General features: G+C 32.8%; 1 protein-coding gene across 1 annotated transcript in view; it reads left to right on the top strand.

Annotated features, from left to right (window-relative positions):
* Window positions 1–168: 168 nt before the first annotated feature.
* The window catches only part of LOC136968250 (F-box DNA helicase 1-like), a 33021-nt gene continuing 14229 nt past the window's right edge, over window positions 169–18960 (top strand). The window contains exons 1-6 of the mRNA XM_067262236.1: window positions 169–1018; window positions 1721–1851; window positions 6721–6847; window positions 6950–7137; window positions 17309–17428; window positions 18527–18621. Coding sequence (XP_067118337.1) covers window positions 278–1018; window positions 1721–1851; window positions 6721–6847; window positions 6950–7137; window positions 17309–17428; window positions 18527–18621 — 1402 coding nt within the window. The 5' untranslated portion in view covers window positions 169–277. The remainder of the gene's footprint in view (window positions 1019–1720; window positions 1852–6720; window positions 6848–6949; window positions 7138–17308; window positions 17429–18526; window positions 18622–18960) is intronic.

Raw genomic sequence — 18960 nt, 5'->3', positions numbered from 1 at the left:
CAATTTCCATATTAAATTCGACATAAAGATTTAATTAAAATAATTGAATATTAATATTAACTTACGTTAAAATTTTAAAAATAAGCGAAATTTATTCTCCGAAATTCTCAAAAACGTGCTTAGCGTATTAAATAACAAATAAAACTTTTCACATCAGAGGGCGCTGAATCAGTTTTGGTTTTTAAAATTTTGATCGTGTGTTTCGGGTAGGAATTGTTTTTGGTGAATTTGTGTGTTTTTTTCGCTTATGACGTAATTTAATGATTATAAACGGATTATGGATCGTAAAAGGAAACGAATACGCATGGATTTAATCGATTGTGCTTCTTTCTCAACGTCTGAAGAGGGATCTGTTGCCCTGACGAATCCTCAGTCAGTTTCTAAGACGTCGAAAGATCCAAATAGGGGAATGTATCCAAGGTCAACGCGTAAAAGTTCATTTGCAACAACTTTCATGTCACTGAATAAAACACAGGACATAACAAAAAATGTTAGTTTGAATCAAAACACGTGCAATTTTATGACTGGTAGAGAATTTTACAATAAAATCTCTTCTAAAGCTAATGACGCCAAAAGGAAAAGATCTTCGAAATCCTCTCCACAAAAAAACACTCTCTTATCATATTTTCAGCCTACTCAGAAAGCAGAACGGGAACAGAGCCCAGTAAAGAATGTTCCCAAACGTGACAACGATGATGTTATTGATATTACTGAAAATTCTGGAGAAAATAATCATTCAATTGAAATCTGTGATGATGATGATGATTTATGGGATAATTTTTCTTTAAATGTTAAAAACGATTGTGATTTAGTACCTGTTGATGGTGACGATGATTTTAATGATATTTATGGAATGTTAGGCACAGATAATTTGTGCGAAGAAGAAGGAACTAACTATTTTGAACTTCTGCCGACTCACGTATTCGAGTTAATATTATGTCAGTTGCCTTTTATTGACCTAATAGTAACCTGTAAAAGAGTTTCAAAGCATTGGAATGAAGTGATTAGTAATAGCAAGGTAAATAATAAAATTTTCTTGAATATATTGAAGAAAATGCAGTCTCTCCTTGACTTACGATGGGGTTATGTTCTGAAAAAACACATTGTAAGTTGAAAATGAAGATAAATAAAAAACTAAAAAAATAGGCTAGGTACAAAGTTATATGGTACATAACACGAGTTTGGGCTATTGTTGATTGCACTAGCCCAAACTCACAAACGCTTGCCATAATTGTCATGCTTAGATATTATCTTAAGTTTTTCATTTAGACACGGTTGTTTTGCAGACATAATGGGTATACTGTAAAATATGAGGTATAAGATGTTTATATATATAAAAAGTCTCAAGAATGATCATTAATGCATCAATAGAGCAGCTAGAATTCAAATTCTAATTATTTTTCCACATATGCACTTCACTGGCATTGGCCCTTTGTGGGTACAATTCTAGATCTATGTGAAATGTAAGTTGAAACATCATAAGTTGAGGAGTGTCTGTATTCTCTCTTGTGTGTGTGCAAATAAATCATATACTGCAATATTAATGATTATTTTTCTATTTTTGATTAAAATTGTGTTTTGAATGAAAATAAAAAAGTTTAATTATTGATATTGCAAGCTATGAAATTTGTATACAGATGCATAATAAGAAATCTGGTTAAATATAACTTATTTCTAATTGTATATGTTGAAGAATTAAACTTACAATTCATCATTATAGTTCATACCATGGAAGAAAAGATATTTTCAAATTAAAAGTGGAAAATGTGAGGAAGTTAAAAAGGAAATTAAAGATGCATGCATTAAATTTGAAATGGACAGTGTTTCCAATTGTCTTCCAGGTTTAATTAAGTGAGTATATATGAAAAATAATTTTATAACCAGAAAATTTGTTGAAATTTGTTGAATTATTTAATATGCTTCTATATTTATTTTTAGATATTCCTTTTTGGTTAATGTTACCTATGGTTCCAAAATGGCGGCTCGTCTCTAATTCCAGCAAGGAAACAGTGGGACGCACTTTCTAACCTAACCTATTCTAATAATTTGGTTGCTAATAATTATGGTAATTTATTAGAATAGGTTAAGTTAGGTTAGAATGTGCGTCCCACTGTTTCCATGCTGGAATTAGAGACGAGCCACCTAGGGTACCATTAACCGATAAAAATATTGCTGTGAAAAATCTCAAATTTGTTGAACTTTATATATTTTTAAAATATGACATCAATTAATTTATATATAGTATAAGCACTAACTGATTCCAAAAGTAATGTTTACTAACAAAGGCATTTATCACTTGAATATTTTCAATAGTTAAAACTTTTATAGACTTGAACATTAGACAAATTTTAGCCATCAAAACACAATAAGAACTTGAAAGAATGTATCAGGAGTATTCCAAGAGAGAGAAATTTACATTATCAGAATAACTCAGAAATTGATTATTTACACAAATGTTCTGCAAATGAGTGTTCCATGAAAAAAGTTTAAAGTTTTTATTGAAAATTTTTTCTAATGTACTACAACATATTTCTATACTGCCAATTTCATGTTTCTATTTTATTCAATACATTAAAGTTTATTAGTTTATTACTTCATTGTTTCCTGAGAATGATAAACATGGAATTGCTTATAAATTTTTGAACATAATGATGCTAATGTTTTGTGTAATAGAAAGTACATGAATGGCATTCCAAAGCTTCAGGAAGGTTGAGAACCCCTGATCTATATCAATAGTTTTCAACCTTTTTTGTCTCATGGTCCCATTGGAGGCTTGCTTGTTAAATGTGTTAAATATGATTGAAACAAAAGATTATATAGCCCTCATTTGGAAAGTTACATATTTATTAGATAGTGAGCAAGAATTGGATTGTGAACTCTGAAATAATAACTGAAACTAGAGGATAATGGAACTGATAATGTTTACTTTCAAGTCAATAAGTACAGTGGGTGATCGGTTAACGAACAAATCAGATAACGAACACTTCGCAAAAGATTTTTATGTTCAGACAAAGAACACCACAGAACAAACACAAGAAGAAGCAACATAAAATAATTAATACTGATTGGTCTTCCCTTGTCTTCAGGTAACAATTTGAAACTTTTTGGAGCGCAGGAGACAGCGATATTGACGCTCAACCCAATATATACTGATCAGATAGTATTCCTCAAACTTTGAAATACTCCCTTGTAATTCCAGCCTTTTATTTTTCTGACAGAAACAATTCTTTTATAGTATTTGCAAGACTGTCAGGTGGGCATTTGTTAAGTTTTGCATCGGTTTTTATTTTCGAAAGGTGAGAGTATAAGAACAAAGGTAGACAGTGGTCATAAGATATCTGATGTTGCTGGGCAGTATGGCTTGAACAGGTCTACAGTAGGGCAAAGTCCAATCTTATCTAAGAAAAATACAGTATAATCAAGAAGACTCAAGCAACTAAAGGAGTAACAAAAATTACATTTGAGAAATAAAGAACATTGAAGAGCTCATAATGGAACCTGAAACAGATCTAACAACAGAAGAATGCCAAGAACACCAAGAAACTCGGCGAGATATGTTTTCTTCTGAGAAAGAGGATTAATGTTGATATCTGCTATTAAAGATCTTTTGAAGAAATGGGAGGATGTCAGAACAATGGTCTTAGAATGGTATCCAAACCAGGTTGAGGTTAATAGGCTTGGGGATCTCTACAATTACAATGCTATTAATTACTTCTGAAAAATGCTGAAAAAGAGAGAAAAGCAATCGACATTAGACAGATTCTTTTGTGGGAATATAGAAAGTATGAATGAGTCAACACAGAGAACTTTAGTGATTTCTTCAATGGGACAAATTGATAACAAGCATGCTTGATAGAGCAGATGCTTAGAAAGGGGGAATCCACTGATCTCAGTAGGGACTAGACAAAGACAACTATCCAAATTAACAAGATAACCCTTTAATTTTCCTGAAAACATACAGTACTTCCAGGGAAACTCACAGGAACGTACGGAGCCTGACATTCCAATCTACCAAGTAATATTAACACACAATTCTTCCGACAATTATACTTCTACAGAATTCCCATAACACACAGACATAAACGTACTGACAAATGAATTTGAAGTGTACTTCTTCTTTTAGTTCACAACAGTTTGAAACAAAATCTTTATACTGACCTGGTTGCGCAGTCTGTACTTTCTGGCTTCCTGACTATTTCACCTATGCACTATGCACTATCACACACCACTCTCCTTCTCCACCAATTTTTTCTCTTCTTTTCATTTCCGTTCTTGTCTTCTCTCTCCAATAAATCTCCCATCCCTGGTTACACACCCTGTTTTACACACCTTGCCTTGACCCCAACACACCTGGATTTTCACCTAGGAGCATGCCGCTGAGTCGGAATCACCATGTCGCAAAGGAGGGGGCAGGAAAAGACGTAAGGGACACTTTAACCCAGACATGGCCAACAGTTTTTGCCCCCAGGCCGAATTGGAAAGAAAACTTTTTCACAGGTCGAACAAAATATTAAATTTAAAAAATGTTAAATACAAAAACAATTCATTTAAGTAAATAAATATTTAAATATATTAGTATTATATTTCTAGCAAAGCACACAAATTACTAAGTTAAATTGAATATCACCTGTATATCTTGAATTACTGTCTAACATACATTATTTTATGATAAATATTAATATTTTAAATTTATCATTTTTTTTTATTCTGGCACTGTCACACAGACGAGTACAAAAGTTATAAATCTCTACAATGAAATTTTTTTAAAAAATAAAGAAGTATTGCAAATCCATTCAAACAATTATTGGAAGTTAAGTAGCTAATATTGCAAGATTAATCATGGACTGCATAAATTCATTAAGCGGGCCATATATTGGCCATGTCTGCTTTAACCCCAAAGAAATGGAAAAAACATGACTAATAAAAATGCAAGACTGTGTATTTATGTATTTTTATTATTACATATAAATAAACATAGTAAGAAAGTATATATATATATTTTTTTTTTTGGGGTCTCTAGAACGAATTAATCAAATTCCCATAAAAACCTATGGTAAATCAATAATCGGTTAATGAAAAAAGTCTTGGAATGGATTATGTTCATTAACCGAATACCCACTGTATAATTTTTTTTTTTTTGAGGAAACTTTTATCAAAAGCTTTAAATTAAAAAATGTCAATTTTATAGAATTTTAAACAAAAAGCTAAAAAACCAAAAAATTAATTTAAAAGCTAGGCTTGCTATCTTTCATACATTTTCTTAATTATGCTAAATATAAATCTTAAATATTATTTATATATAATAGTCAAATTGTACTCTATTTTACTAAAGCAGTTAATTTCAATACTTACCATTGCAAATCTGATATAATATGCTGTCATTTTGTAAGAAACTATAATGCCTGGAATCTTTATTCTCTTTCCTATTATCAGTGATACAAGATAGATATGTCTCATTGATAAATACGTTACTATTCTGTCATGTTTTTTTTTTCTAGCCCATTACTACATTTGACTTCATGATGTATATGAGAATCGAAACCAAAACTATTTTTCTAGGATGAAAAAATTTAGACAAGATCTAACACTCATGCTGTAGTGTCCACTGAACACTTGACATAGTTTAAAATGTATGCTCAGACACTTTAATGCATTACACTGTCTGGATGGCCAATGTAGTTAAGACATTATCATATCAATCTGGGAAACCTAGAATCAAATCTAGAAAGTTGAAAAATCAGGAATTTTTCAATGGATGGTCTGTCCTGATATGTCTGACTGTTTCTCACCACCTGGCTTCCCATTGTGGGCCTTCCCAAACCCATGATAGGCATGATTATAATTAGTATCCACTGGGCAGAAAGAAAAAAAGAGTATTATCATCACAATTATCTATTCATGAACCTTAATCATCCACAAGATTGACCAGTAGTGTTACCACCTGTCCGGTTTTCACCCGGACAGTCTGGGAATTGACTTGCTGTCCGGGTGAACTATTAATTTTGTCCGGGAATTTCGTAGAAATTGTGAAATTATGATGAAACAAAGTTCTTGTAAATTTACACTATTTTAACAGTGAAAGACCTCACACTGACTGAAATTCATCTGCCATTCCGCCATGTTATTCTACGCCGACGTGTGGCGCGCAACTTACCTGTTGACCTTTTTTTTGCTTGTACGCCCGTACACATCTTGTAAAGAGCTGAGTTGTCTGTTCTTTCTTTCCTAATTTAGGTTACTTACGTTACTCCTACGTAAGTCCCTAGTCCCTAACTGTAACTGATTTAGAACCGGCATGCACGTTATTCTTCGCATTGTAAAATGACATTGTGCATGTGTCAGGAACTTCTGTTCAAACAAACCTGACTTACCATCCGGGTCAGCGAGTTTGAAAAGGTGGCAACACTATTGACCAGGCACTAATCAAAAACAATTTTGAAAAGTTTATCTTTCGTTAGATTGACTATAAATATATAATTCATTGAATTCTATAAAAAGGTAATTAAAAACCAAATTATTATTAAAAGTCCTGTGAATCTTTTTTATGATAGTAGTGGTTTATTCAAATTCTTAATATCTTTCAATGAATTTGAACTGAACACAAACATTTTGTTCTACTATTAATTTTGAAAATATAAATAACTACATATTAAATATAGATTGATGATTATTTTGTCAGATTTATATTATTATTATTAATTTGTATTTTTTTTTTTGCAGGTATATGAAAACTTTTAATCATATTCCTTCATCAGATATGTTAAATAATTTAAAGCGACATGAGAAATATAATTGGGCTGAAGATTTGTTAATGGAAAGAGTTCCTGAATGTGTTAATAATAATAAGGTACAAAATTTTGTAAAAGATTGGCTTAGAAAATTAAAATATAATTTTTATTTTATCTTTCAATAGTTGTAACTATTAATAAAATTTTAAAACTTTTTCAAGGAACTAAATCCATGGTGTGTTGTGACTGCCTTAATTATTACTTCTAAAACTATATGGGATATTTATAACATTTTGAAAGTGTTATTAAACTGCAAGTCACAATGCCCAGTTCCAGATGTACTAGAATGTTTATATTGCATCGGAACATTTCTGTTTTATTTTAAAATTGCTTATAAAATTAACCACGGGTAAGTAAGATTTATTTAATTGTATAATTCAATAATTTTTTATAGAATAAAATTTAGCTATAAAGTTTTTTTAATTATATAAATAGGTGTAATAATTATATAATAGGTGTATATAAATAGGTGTAATTATATACCTAATTATGTAACAAATATAATATTATTGAAACAATTTAATGAAATTATATTTATTGATTTGAAAATATTATTGTAAGCAGAAGACTTTATAAATGAAACATTTTTTGACAGATGAATTTCTTATAATGAGAAATCATTCTAAAAAGGTTTTGCTTATGTTTAAATTGACAATGAAATTTTATTGAAAGAAACTAGTTATATGTGATTGTGTTTTGTTTTTGTTTAATATTTTAAGAATTTCTTTTCATACTCTGTACAAATTATCATATTTTTAGTGTCAAAAAAGTTTAATAGCACTTAATAAACTTTTATTGATTTGGTCAGAATCGGTGTTATTTTGATTTTTTTATATTTCAGCTGTTCATCAGTTAAATGTTTCAGAGCAATTTGTCATAAAATCATCTAAGAAAGCATGAACATATGAACAGTGAATATCAGTGACATTGTTTATTAGCATATGGAACAAATTACTGTACATGGAATGACCAGCATGCCAGAAACCCTAGGGTTATTGACATGCCATCAAACTGTGATTAAAATATAAAATTAATCAGATCTCACAAAACTAGTTGTTAAACATTAAATAAAACATTCTTTCGAGTATGATAAAATAATAACATTGTAAAATGACTGACTTAAAAATCAGGAAGAGAATTTTCCTTTACAAGACAATAAAACAATTAGTGACTTATTGACATTGACTCATTGACCATCTACCCCAACCTTAAAAATAACACCTTTCTCAAATTTCACACAAAGCAGATGTTAATTGGTTTAAGCTGAGATAATTTACAGCAAGTTTCTTAAATTTAATATGTTTATTTTTGTGTTTTTAAATCAAATAACAATTAAATACACAAAAAAACGCACTTTCAGAATTCCAAGAGTATTTTATGTTGTTAGAAAGAAGACAAAATGAAGAAATTAAACATATAATTGTTGTTTTTGATGTAATGCTGAGTTTCACAGTTTTAGAATAAAGCTTCTGTTTGTATTTATGAGACATAACTCATTTGTTTTCTTTTTAATGCACCCTCTTTTTTTTTTTTTATTTAATGCAGAAAAGGTCTCTTTCCGCTCAGAGAGCACTAAGAGGCCCAGGGAAGCCTAGGCATAGTTGGCACAAGAGAATAAGATGATGGTACAAAGAAGGGACAGCGGGCGAAGCGACATACCCTATTCCAATATTAGAGTTGGAACAGAGCATACGACACCCACAAAAACACACAAAAACTAGAAACAAATACATACATCTAAATAAAACAACTATACAAAAACATATAATACCAAGATAGACCCTGTAGAAGCACTAAATAGCCCAGCCAGGAACAGTGACAGTAAGCCGCAGCCAGCAGAAAAAGTTTTATTGGGGACCGTAATGACTAGCACACTGAATAAAGCAATCCTTTAGTAAGTTAAAACCCTCAGCGTCCTCTACTAAAGCGTGGAGAGGAGCCGGCCAGACCTGCAACTGGTCGTAAAGGAAGGTGATCGATTTTCTTCGACAGATATCAAAAAGGCTACAGTCATACAAGATATGCTCAATAGTGTCCGGAACCTGGCAACCACAGTTACAATTTGGGTTATTTATGATCTTGAATCTGTAAAGATAGCTATTTAGTTTACCATGCTGCGTTAATAAAGTCGTAGTGAAATGGTCATGATGTTCCCAATTAATTTTAATCCTGTGACTGACAGTAGGAAAGAAGCTATGCGTAACGGCACCATTTGTGTCTGCCTGCCATCTGGAGTCCCAGAGCTTAATTGAACTCTGCCGTAGAATATGCTTAGCATGCCCTAAAGGAAGAATAGAATAGTCTATATTACTATTTAAATGTGCACTAGTAGCCAGGAGGTCAGCCAAGTCATTCCCAGGGCAAGCAGAGTGTGCCTTAATCCAAGAGGCCTTAGTGTTGTACAAGGCGACGCACTTTTTGAATAAGTTGTAGATGTCTAAACTAAGCTTGGTGGATATCTTAGGCTTTTTTAAACAAGCCAATGCAGTCTGCGAATCAATGCAAAGTAACACCTGGTTCAGCTTGTTTTTAATTATGTAATTTAAGGCATGCCAGACAGCTAAAATTTCAGCCTGAACAATGGAACAATCCTGATGTAACTTAAAGTCTAAACAATGCAAAACTTGCATGCCTGACAGGAAAGCCACAGCTGCCCCCGTGCCGCGCTCGGACTTCGACCCATCAGTGAATATCTTAAGCAGGATGGTGGTCAGCATAATCGATCAATGCATCTTCATGTGAATATGCAGGGTGAGGAAGCTGCTCCACACCAGCCTGGATAGCATACTGAACACAATAATTATTAAGGTGCAATGTACCTTCCCTCTTAATGTTAAAATAATCATAATGCTCTCTAAGCAGAAGATCCAATGGTAATTTGTTAGCTAAAAGTAAAGCAGTTTCTCTTGAAATAGTCCTATAACCCTTAATTATTTTAATACAAATACGCCGTTGAAACTTTAAAAGCATATCCCTATTCTTTTGGTACTTGAGAGCATCCCCCCAAACGCCTACAGCATATCCCAGATACGGTAGTACAGCACCCTCGTAAATAACATCTAAAGTCTTAGAAGCAAGTCCCCAACGCAGGGTCGCAATTCTATTAAACATGTGTAGCAGTTTCTCAGCCTTCCCCAACTGCACACGGATATGGGGCGACCAGCTAAGCTTGTCATGTAAAGTAACCCCCAGGTATTTAATTGAATTTACATACTCCAAGACCTTCCCATTTAAAGTCAAAGGTGGTTTACTAATCTTACGCTTCCTCGTTACAAATAGTAATTTAGTCTTGTCAGTATTAAAATTTAATTTAGTATCATTAGCCCAATTTTGAAGACTGGCTAGTATGGAACTAGCTTTCTTTTTAAGAGAATAAATATTTTTGTCAGTCACCGTCACAAGCAGGTCGTCGGCAAAGGCAAAGAGCTCACTACCGGCGGGAAGCTTGATCCTAAAAACAGTGTTCATTAAAATATTCCACAAAGCTGGGCCAGAAGCAGAACCCTGAGGAACACCCAGCGAAACATCCCTAGTGGATACTACAGTATTATACCTTAAAGATACCTTCCTGTCCTGAAAGTAACTAACCACGAGATCGTACAGATTCTTTGGTACTTCGGCAGTCCGAAGTTCGCGTAGAATGAAGACGGGCCAGGCGGTGTCAAATGCTGAGGAAATGTCCAGAGAGATAACAATGCATATATTTTTGTTACTTAAGGCATGCTGCATAATATCCCTAACTTTAATCAGGGGGTCAACAGTACTCATCTGAGGAGTGAAGCCAAATTGGTTTTTATTTAGGAATTTTTTAAGATTTAAGTGGTAATTTATCCTATTGATCATTAATTTTTCTAAAATTTTACCTAATACAGGGAGCAAACTAATTGGCCTAAAGGATTTCGGATTATCCAGAATTTTGCCTGGCTTCGGAATGAGTTTCACCACTGCATGCTTCCATGCTGTGGGGAAAACACCAACAGCTAAACACATATTGTAAATATTAACAAGGGAGTCAGGCGAGGTGTTAAAGGCATTTTTTATGATCTCCGCATTCAACCCATCCTGACCAGGCGCCTTCTTATTCTTTTGAGCCAGAATGACCTCTTTAATTTCCGAATGAACAAAGGGCAGATCATCGCCCATATGGTAAGGTTGCTGAATACAGTTCCTTATATCACTGTGAGAATCACTATCATTATCAGTATTATCCATATGAAAGAAATGATTTAAGAGCATATTGGCAATTTCTCTGTCATCGTACAGAGTCTTGCCTTGAACATTTTTGATAGTTAAATTGGGAGAACTAGTAATAAAGCTCTTCTTTAATAATTTATAAACGCGACCCCATGGATCAATGTTGCCCTTGTCTGTACAGAATCTCTTCCAGGATTCAGTTTTTGAAGACTTAATTAAATTTTGATAGCTTCGCCTAGCTTCTAGATAACGCTTCTTAAAATCTGTACGATCTGGACCACAAGATCGCTGAAACCTACGCCTTAACCTATTAACATCTGCTCTGGAGACCGTCAATTCACGACTCCACCAGGGAACAGAGTGCCTATACCATTTTTTGAGTGGAATACTTTTGTCAGCAGCTTTTTGAATAATTTCTATGTATTTTTGAATAATGTATTCCACCGGATGATTATGATGAATTAAATTATTAATCTCTGGAATATCTTCAGAGAATGTTCCGCTAAAACTGCTCCAGTCAGCTCTATGGACATTGTAGTTTTTACTAAAAGGCTCGCTAGTTTCTTGAGTCCTAGCTGTACATAATTCAACGTCAAATAAAATATACCTATGGCCTGAAAGTGATTCAGCAAGCGAGACTCTCCAATTTTTGATATTAATGCTACCTTTAGTTAAGGTCAAATCAATATAGCTTTCTCCCTGGTGGGAAGAGAATGTAGGCGGTCCCCCTAAATTATGAATGACTAAATCTAAATCGTATATTAGTTCTAGTATTCTCACCCCTCTCGGATTTTGAAGTCTGTCAAACCAGACAGGCGACCTACCATTTGCATCAGTACCAATCACGTAAGGAAATTTAAAGGCAGAGAAAAGCCTATGAATGGCCAGAATCTGTTCATCAATATCACCAGATGGTTTTAAATAAGTAGAGTTTACAATAAATTTAGAAGTATTCGCACTAATTAAAACAGTGCTAGAAAACTCATTCGATAGCTCCTCGATAAGAGAGGACGAGATGCTTTTATTAAAAACCAGCACAGCAGAGGCCAAACCAAGGCTATAGCAATTGATCCACCCCGGAATACCCAGTATCCGAGAAGAAGCGTACGGATCTTGAATCAATGCTATATCGATCTTGTGGTCCAAAGCAAACTTAATTAAGTGATCTACAGCAGTAGAGCAGTGATCGAGGTTAATCTGCACTATTTTTAGCTCCATTATTGCTTAGTGCTGTCAGTACTTAGTTTAATGTAGTAGTTTAACACAGGGCAGCGATAGCTACGGGCCCCATGCCTGGGATCCACACGGTCCGCATCCTGGCTGCACCTCTTATTATAACGCAGGCAGTTAATACACAGCATTTCGTGAGGTTCCACGTTACATTCTCTTGAGCAATGATTTGCTTCTGCACATTCAGTACAGCGAAGTTCATTGTGGCACATTTTAGTAGTATGTCCGTATTCCCAACACTTGCCACATCTTTTGTAGTAGTGAAAAGTATATACTTTTCTCTTCCTCCAGCCCATGTATAGAGTGTCACCCGCCTCCACAAACATCCTCCTGAGCTCAGGGGTGATGACAAACACCCACGACCGAATACCCCTCTCTTCTCTGCCCAGGAAGAAGACGTGTTTAATATGGTCCTCAGTGAGCATGTGAGCATTTTGTTTTAGGATGTATTCTTTCATCTTCTCTTCACTGATCCCCCAAGAAACCCCTGGGATAATAATCCTTGGGTCCCTTAGACTGGGAGCTCTTACTTTTACATCTCCCCTGCTCTTTAGAGTGTTTAGCAACTTAACTGCTCCTTCTTTATTGTTGCAGTTTATAGCAAACCCTTTTTTGATTTTGCGGACACCCGCTACACCTATGCCCAAATTGGTGATGTCCACCTCCTTTTCAATTTTTCCAATAATCTCCTCGCTGTCAGCATTCTCATCTGGATAAACCAGTACAACTTTATCGTTAGCAGGACGTGAGGGCCTCCTCACAACGTCCGCATAAGTACACTTGTTTCTTGTGGGACTTAAATTCCCCAAACCGTCGCCATTATTAACAGGTTGCTGGAGGGAGTCAATGTGGAGTTTTTGCTGATTGATGACATTATTAAAGCTTTTCTCGAGCTCCTGCATCAGACTGCCCACACCAGCCAGACTCTGTATGGCTTTATCTTTGAGATCCGTCCGCATGTTGCGGGTTGCCTCTAAACATTCTTTGATGATGGACAGCTTCTTCTTTATTTCCTCTCCTAGCCCCATGAGGATATCTTGAGACTCAGCCATGTTAACACAAATCAGCAAAACTTCTTAACCGAAAGAGCAGACAATTGGGATGTCAAGAAAGATCCAGAAAAAATGCTTGAACTAGATTTCGCCAAATGGCTTGGCAGCGCGGACGGCTAGATAAAGACGGACAGCTGGACGACGCCGAAAGGAAAAAGATACGCCGATCAGCTAATGAGCCACGTGTACTGAGACAACTGGCTTTGTCCTTCCGCTACAACAGTTACCCTTATTGCGCCGTAAAAAATGGCTCGACTTTCACGAAAAATAATATAAACAGTCGTGACAATGTACACAGCCAACAAGCTACAGTTGAGCTCGATCGCGACAATACGAGGCCCGCGATTTACACAATTATGGCCGAGTAGGTTTGCTGGCGTAACAGCACGAAAACAGTTTATAAATGTACAGTAATAGCACAGTGAATAGAGCTTCAGATGATGATCCCAGTAATACCCCACACAAAAGGGCCTTCACAGTAGAAGCGAAGAATGCGACCACGTGGTTCTAAGAGAACAATGGTCTTTGTTCTGGTACTCCTAGATGAAGCGTATAACACCGTACAAAAGCGCTTGATTCATATAACATTTGATAAGATCACTTACGATATAGTCCACTAAGCTCCCGTGCCGGCGAAAATCCTTACTCCTACGCACGAAGCCCGCAATTAGCCCAAAGCCTACTAAAATGTCTTCGTTATAGTTCCTTATAAATGGCACAACACATAAAACACGTATCAGATGAAGGCTCTCGTGGAGACAAGTCAAACGATATATATGTTCCACCCGTAAATCAAAATCGCCACCGAAAAAAAACGATTGAAAGCAGGAGCACATGTACCTACGTGCCTGCTCAACGCCGACCGGAGATCAATTTTTAATGCACCCTCTACAGAGGGATGAATAACTTTACTTAATCCAGGATGCCAGTTTTTACCATATGGAAATATCTGATTTTATGGTCTCTCTCAGGTAGACTGGCATGGCAGTTATTCTGCAAAAATACTGTAGCAGCTTCTGTTTTAAGTGTTATCATTAACTTGAATTTCTTTAGTTTCTGTGGGATCAAACTTTATAAAATAATTTTGAATAGTTTCATGTTTGACTGATTCGATTGACAATTTAATGACTACACAAATGTTGATATCTGTCTTTTGCTATTTTTAATGCTAGCCAGTCTGTTTTCCACAAGTTGCTTACAATAATAATATATAAAATTACAAATGATATCCATGTGCAAAGGTCATGCAATTGATGTGCTTTTTGGAAAAACTCAGTGTTTGAAAGACAGTGTTGTAGATTATAATGAACAGGGTAATTATCTAAAATTAGCAAAATGTTTTTCTCTTTTTACTTTTAATTTCTTGATTAATTTTGGTTAAACAGTCTTTAAAAACTTTGTCATTCACTCAACTGAATTGTGAGCTTATTCAATACCAATAGCATTATAATTGTTTTGAGTGTAAAATTTTTCTGATTGAAGGGCTAGACACCTTTTGGCTGTACCCATAATCAATGATAAATGTATATCACTGTCATCAGCATTATAACATAACCCAATGACAATTCTAGAATTTTGATAACTTGAAACCGTGTTGTATTTCTATTGTTGTCAACCGAAATAATCAACTGAAATAAAAATGAAAATAAGCCAAGTGGATTACACTGCATCGTGTATTAAAACAATTCTAGAATTGTCATTGGATTATGTTATAGTGCTTAGTGTAGTCTTGTACTGTGTTTGCTGGTTAAGTTTTGAATCACAAACTGTATACATCTCTGATGGTTGCAAATGATAAAATAATGCAGTCTCGTCAAAGTTGTAAGTCTGCCGATTTGTATGTTTTAATTTTTTGTGTGAATAATTTGAGTCAGTTTGGACTGAGACATGGCTCCTTTGTCAATCTACTAGTCAGAAGACAATATTTATTTTCATCAAGCATTCTTGTAATTGTCCAACTTTGTATGTCCTGCTACAGATTGCTTAGTTGATTCTTATGATACTGTGGTGTGGTTTACTGTATTGAAGTATCAGGGTGAGCAAGGCAAGTACATTTTCTGGTATGTCTTGGGTAGCAGCTACTGTATGCTGTATAAAGGCATACTTAATTTAAATTTAAAAAAAATGTTTTTGATGATTTTATTAAGTTATAGTGTATTTGTATCTTAAGTGTTCTGTTTTGATTCTATTTGATTTGTAATTAAATTGAAAAATTCTGTTTGTGTTTGATTTTAGTCATTTGACTTTTGTAATTTGATGTTCAAATATTTTTGCCTGAAAATGATAGAAATGAAAGCTATCAAAACAAAAGTTAGTGAAGACACTAAATAATCAAAAAAACAAGTTAAATAGAGTATAATCATAATTACATTAAGACCCCGCTTAACTTGTGGGTTCTTAGATGACAAAGAGCTAAAAGAAACAGTGTTAAACGAGGTAATTTTAACAGAATAAATATGGAAAGGGCATGCAACCAAAAGTAAACAGATTTTACTTTAATTTTAAATTATTTTTATATTAATTTGCATAATAATATATGTTAAATAACATATAAACATATGCTCACAGAAATGTAAACTTCATTTTTTGTGATGAAGGTTCTGGCTCTTCTGAAATTCTTGTTTTTTTGTGATAAAGTCATATAGTTTCATTTGTCATTTTCTTTCCTTAAGAAAATGTCGGTAGCAAGAGATTGCATCCAAAACACTTCGTCTTGATCTGTATCGTATTTCTAATGATACAGATTTTGAAAGGAGTGCTTTTGCACTCTCAAAATCTGGATCATTCACTACAATTTGATCAATGATTTCAGTTATCATTACCAAAGTTTTACTAAGGAAATCTGTAGAGAAATTCTTTGGATTTTTCATTTTCAGAATCTATATTTTCCAGTTCTACACGAATTCCTAGTTCTTCTAGTTCTTGAAGGTTGTCATTGGTAAGGCGCCTCCCAGAAACCTGCAGTAACTCCTTAATATCCTGCTTGTCTACATCTCCTAGTCCTGCTGTATCAATTAGGTTGACCAACCTAACATACAGCAATAGGCTCTTCTTGTTGAGAATTCTTGGATACCTCCAGCTATAACTTTTTCCACACTTTGTTCCTGCATTTATTGGTTAATTCTTGCCAAGCAAAGTCGATATTTCCTATGGCATCCACAATGTTATATTTTTTTCAAAATTGCGCCAAACAAACGTAGATTTAAGGAAAGCATGGTGCTACAACGAATTACCATCTTTTGCTGATTGTTTCGTGTTTGTAAATAATCGTATTATATATGAATCAATGAAATGCCATGATAATTAGAATCGGCATAAATTTTGAGGGCTTTTTTAAAGGTTTCAATTAGACCATGATGTATCGAATCATCATTAATCGAGGCAGTGTTAAGCAGGGTCTTACTGTATTTGCTTTTTGTTTTATATTTTAATCAATCTTTTAACTAGCTATTTTTAATTTAATAAATCTCAGTGTTAGAATTTTATTAAATTGACTGGTTTAATAAAATCTCAATGAACTTTCCAATTGAAGACTGTGGTCTGATAAGTCCTTAAAATTTATATCAAATTAAAAATAGCTATTAAGAAGATTAATTAAGAGTATAATAAAATTGCAATCATCAATAGAAGGATTTGTAATGTAAAGATAAAGTTTATTAAACTATACAACTGTATTACAATGAAGGATGTTATCACTAAGCTTCACATATAATCAGAGTATGTAGGAAGTTCAATCTCATTGCACTCACAATTAGAATATTTTGTTCATGTAAATGTCAGTTGATGCTCATTTTTATCAACTGTTTTGTTTCATAAATGGGCAGAAGAGATAAAATAAAGCAGCTCACTGTATTGAATTGTTGTATATTGAGTACTCAAATTCTACTCTTATTATCAATTATAATACAGTTATTATAAATATATATATTAATACATTTAATAATGCTTTTCTACTAAATATTTATCAAAAAATTAATTAATGAAATCAAAAATTTATTTCATATGAACTATTTATTTTACAATTTTTCTACGTTTCTTTTTAAGGCTTCATTACAGAGTTTTTTATGCTCTTTATGCATATGAAAACCAATGGAAAGGTCAAAAAGATGATATAAAAACATTAAGTCAAGAATCAATAGGACAGCAAAGCATGATTAGATATGGGTAAATAATTTTATTTGAATCATTAGTAATCAAACTTGAAATATTTTAAAAGATATTTTAACTTAAATAATTATAGGTATTTTTAAGATATATTGTTAGTTTTACATAATTTTATAACATAAACTGATATAAGAAAAATTTTATTTCAAATTGTTTAGTGTTAATATTCTTAAAAATAAGAAAGTAATAAAGAAGTTTTAAAATTATATTTAGAAAGTTATTCAAATTTTTTATACATTTTAAAAATAAATGTAAACTCTTATTATTTTAGAATTATTTTAATAAAAAATTTTTATGGGCATTAATACAATTGTAATGGCAAACATGGGAAAGTAAGCAAGACTTTTAAGCATAACTTTATCATCAAGAAGATGGCTAACATCAAATATGATTGTGTAGAAAATGAACATCATTTCTCAAGATTAAAAAATCATGAAATCAATATGTAATATAAATACAGTAAATAAGATAAAAATAAAAAAGGCAGAAATTAAAAATTTTTAACTTTAAAAAATGATACAAGTAGTCCACATTCCCAAGGAGAGTTGAGAGGCTTTTCTTACAAATCAGCCATTTCCAAGGTTAGGGAAAAATATTTGAGTATCTGTGGCTAATAACATGATTGTTCTGGTTAAAATAGTGAGGTATGAATGGCATTAAAATCAAAATTACTATATGTAAAAGTGGTGAATCATAAAAAGTGTAAAATCATTAAATGTCTTAAATATTTACAAATGAAAGAACATCAAGAATATCTTTGAAAGATATTTACTTATTTGAAATAATACTTTGTAAAATAAAATATCTTTTAAATTTAAATGAATGTTTATAGACCTAATTCTCTATTTCTTTCTTTTTAATCTCTGGTCTTCAGAATAAAAAGGATTGTAATAACTTATTTCATTTTACAACTTATTATTGTAAAATATATATGTTTATTTTTTGAATGTAATTTTTAAAAATAAAAATTTGAGCCTATAATAATATAGTATATCTCTAAATTGTATATTAAATATAATTTTAAATTAAATTTAATATATAGTTTATAATAAATAGGTTACTAAAATAAATTTTTAAAATATTTTTTTATTAAACTAGCAATCTAAGAAATATAAAATATACCCATGAACAAATGCGTATCATCAACCATGAAATAAAACAAGACCAAATTGTGAAGATTATTGCTTTTGCAGGTTTGTTTACAATTTTATTTTATTTATAGCAAATAATGCAACAATAAACAAATATATAATTTTTTTCTTGTGATTTTCTTTTTTTCATGTTACAGTTTAAAGATTATTTTAATGTATTGACAAGACTATGTCTTGTTTTTAAAATCGTACTGCTTGTTGTCTTACCAGCTTAGAGGTATGAAGGAGTAATGTCAGGAGTTGAAATTTGGCATAGAGTATTAGGTGCCCAAATCATGTGTGCATAAAAAAAACCAGACTTGTAGGTAGTCAGTCGACTGAGAACCAAAACACAATAAATTACAAAATGGCAACACACTCTACAAACAGGCAGTAGTGTGA

This window comes from Centruroides vittatus, unplaced genomic scaffold (assembly GCF_030686945.1).
Source record: "Centruroides vittatus isolate TY-2023 unplaced genomic scaffold, ASM3068694v2 contig_1422, whole genome shotgun sequence".
NCBI classification, from domain to species: domain Eukaryota; kingdom Metazoa; phylum Arthropoda; class Arachnida; order Scorpiones; family Buthidae; genus Centruroides; species Centruroides vittatus.
Note: the sequence above shows the minus strand (reverse complement) of the source record. Positions and strands in the feature narration are given on the sequence as shown.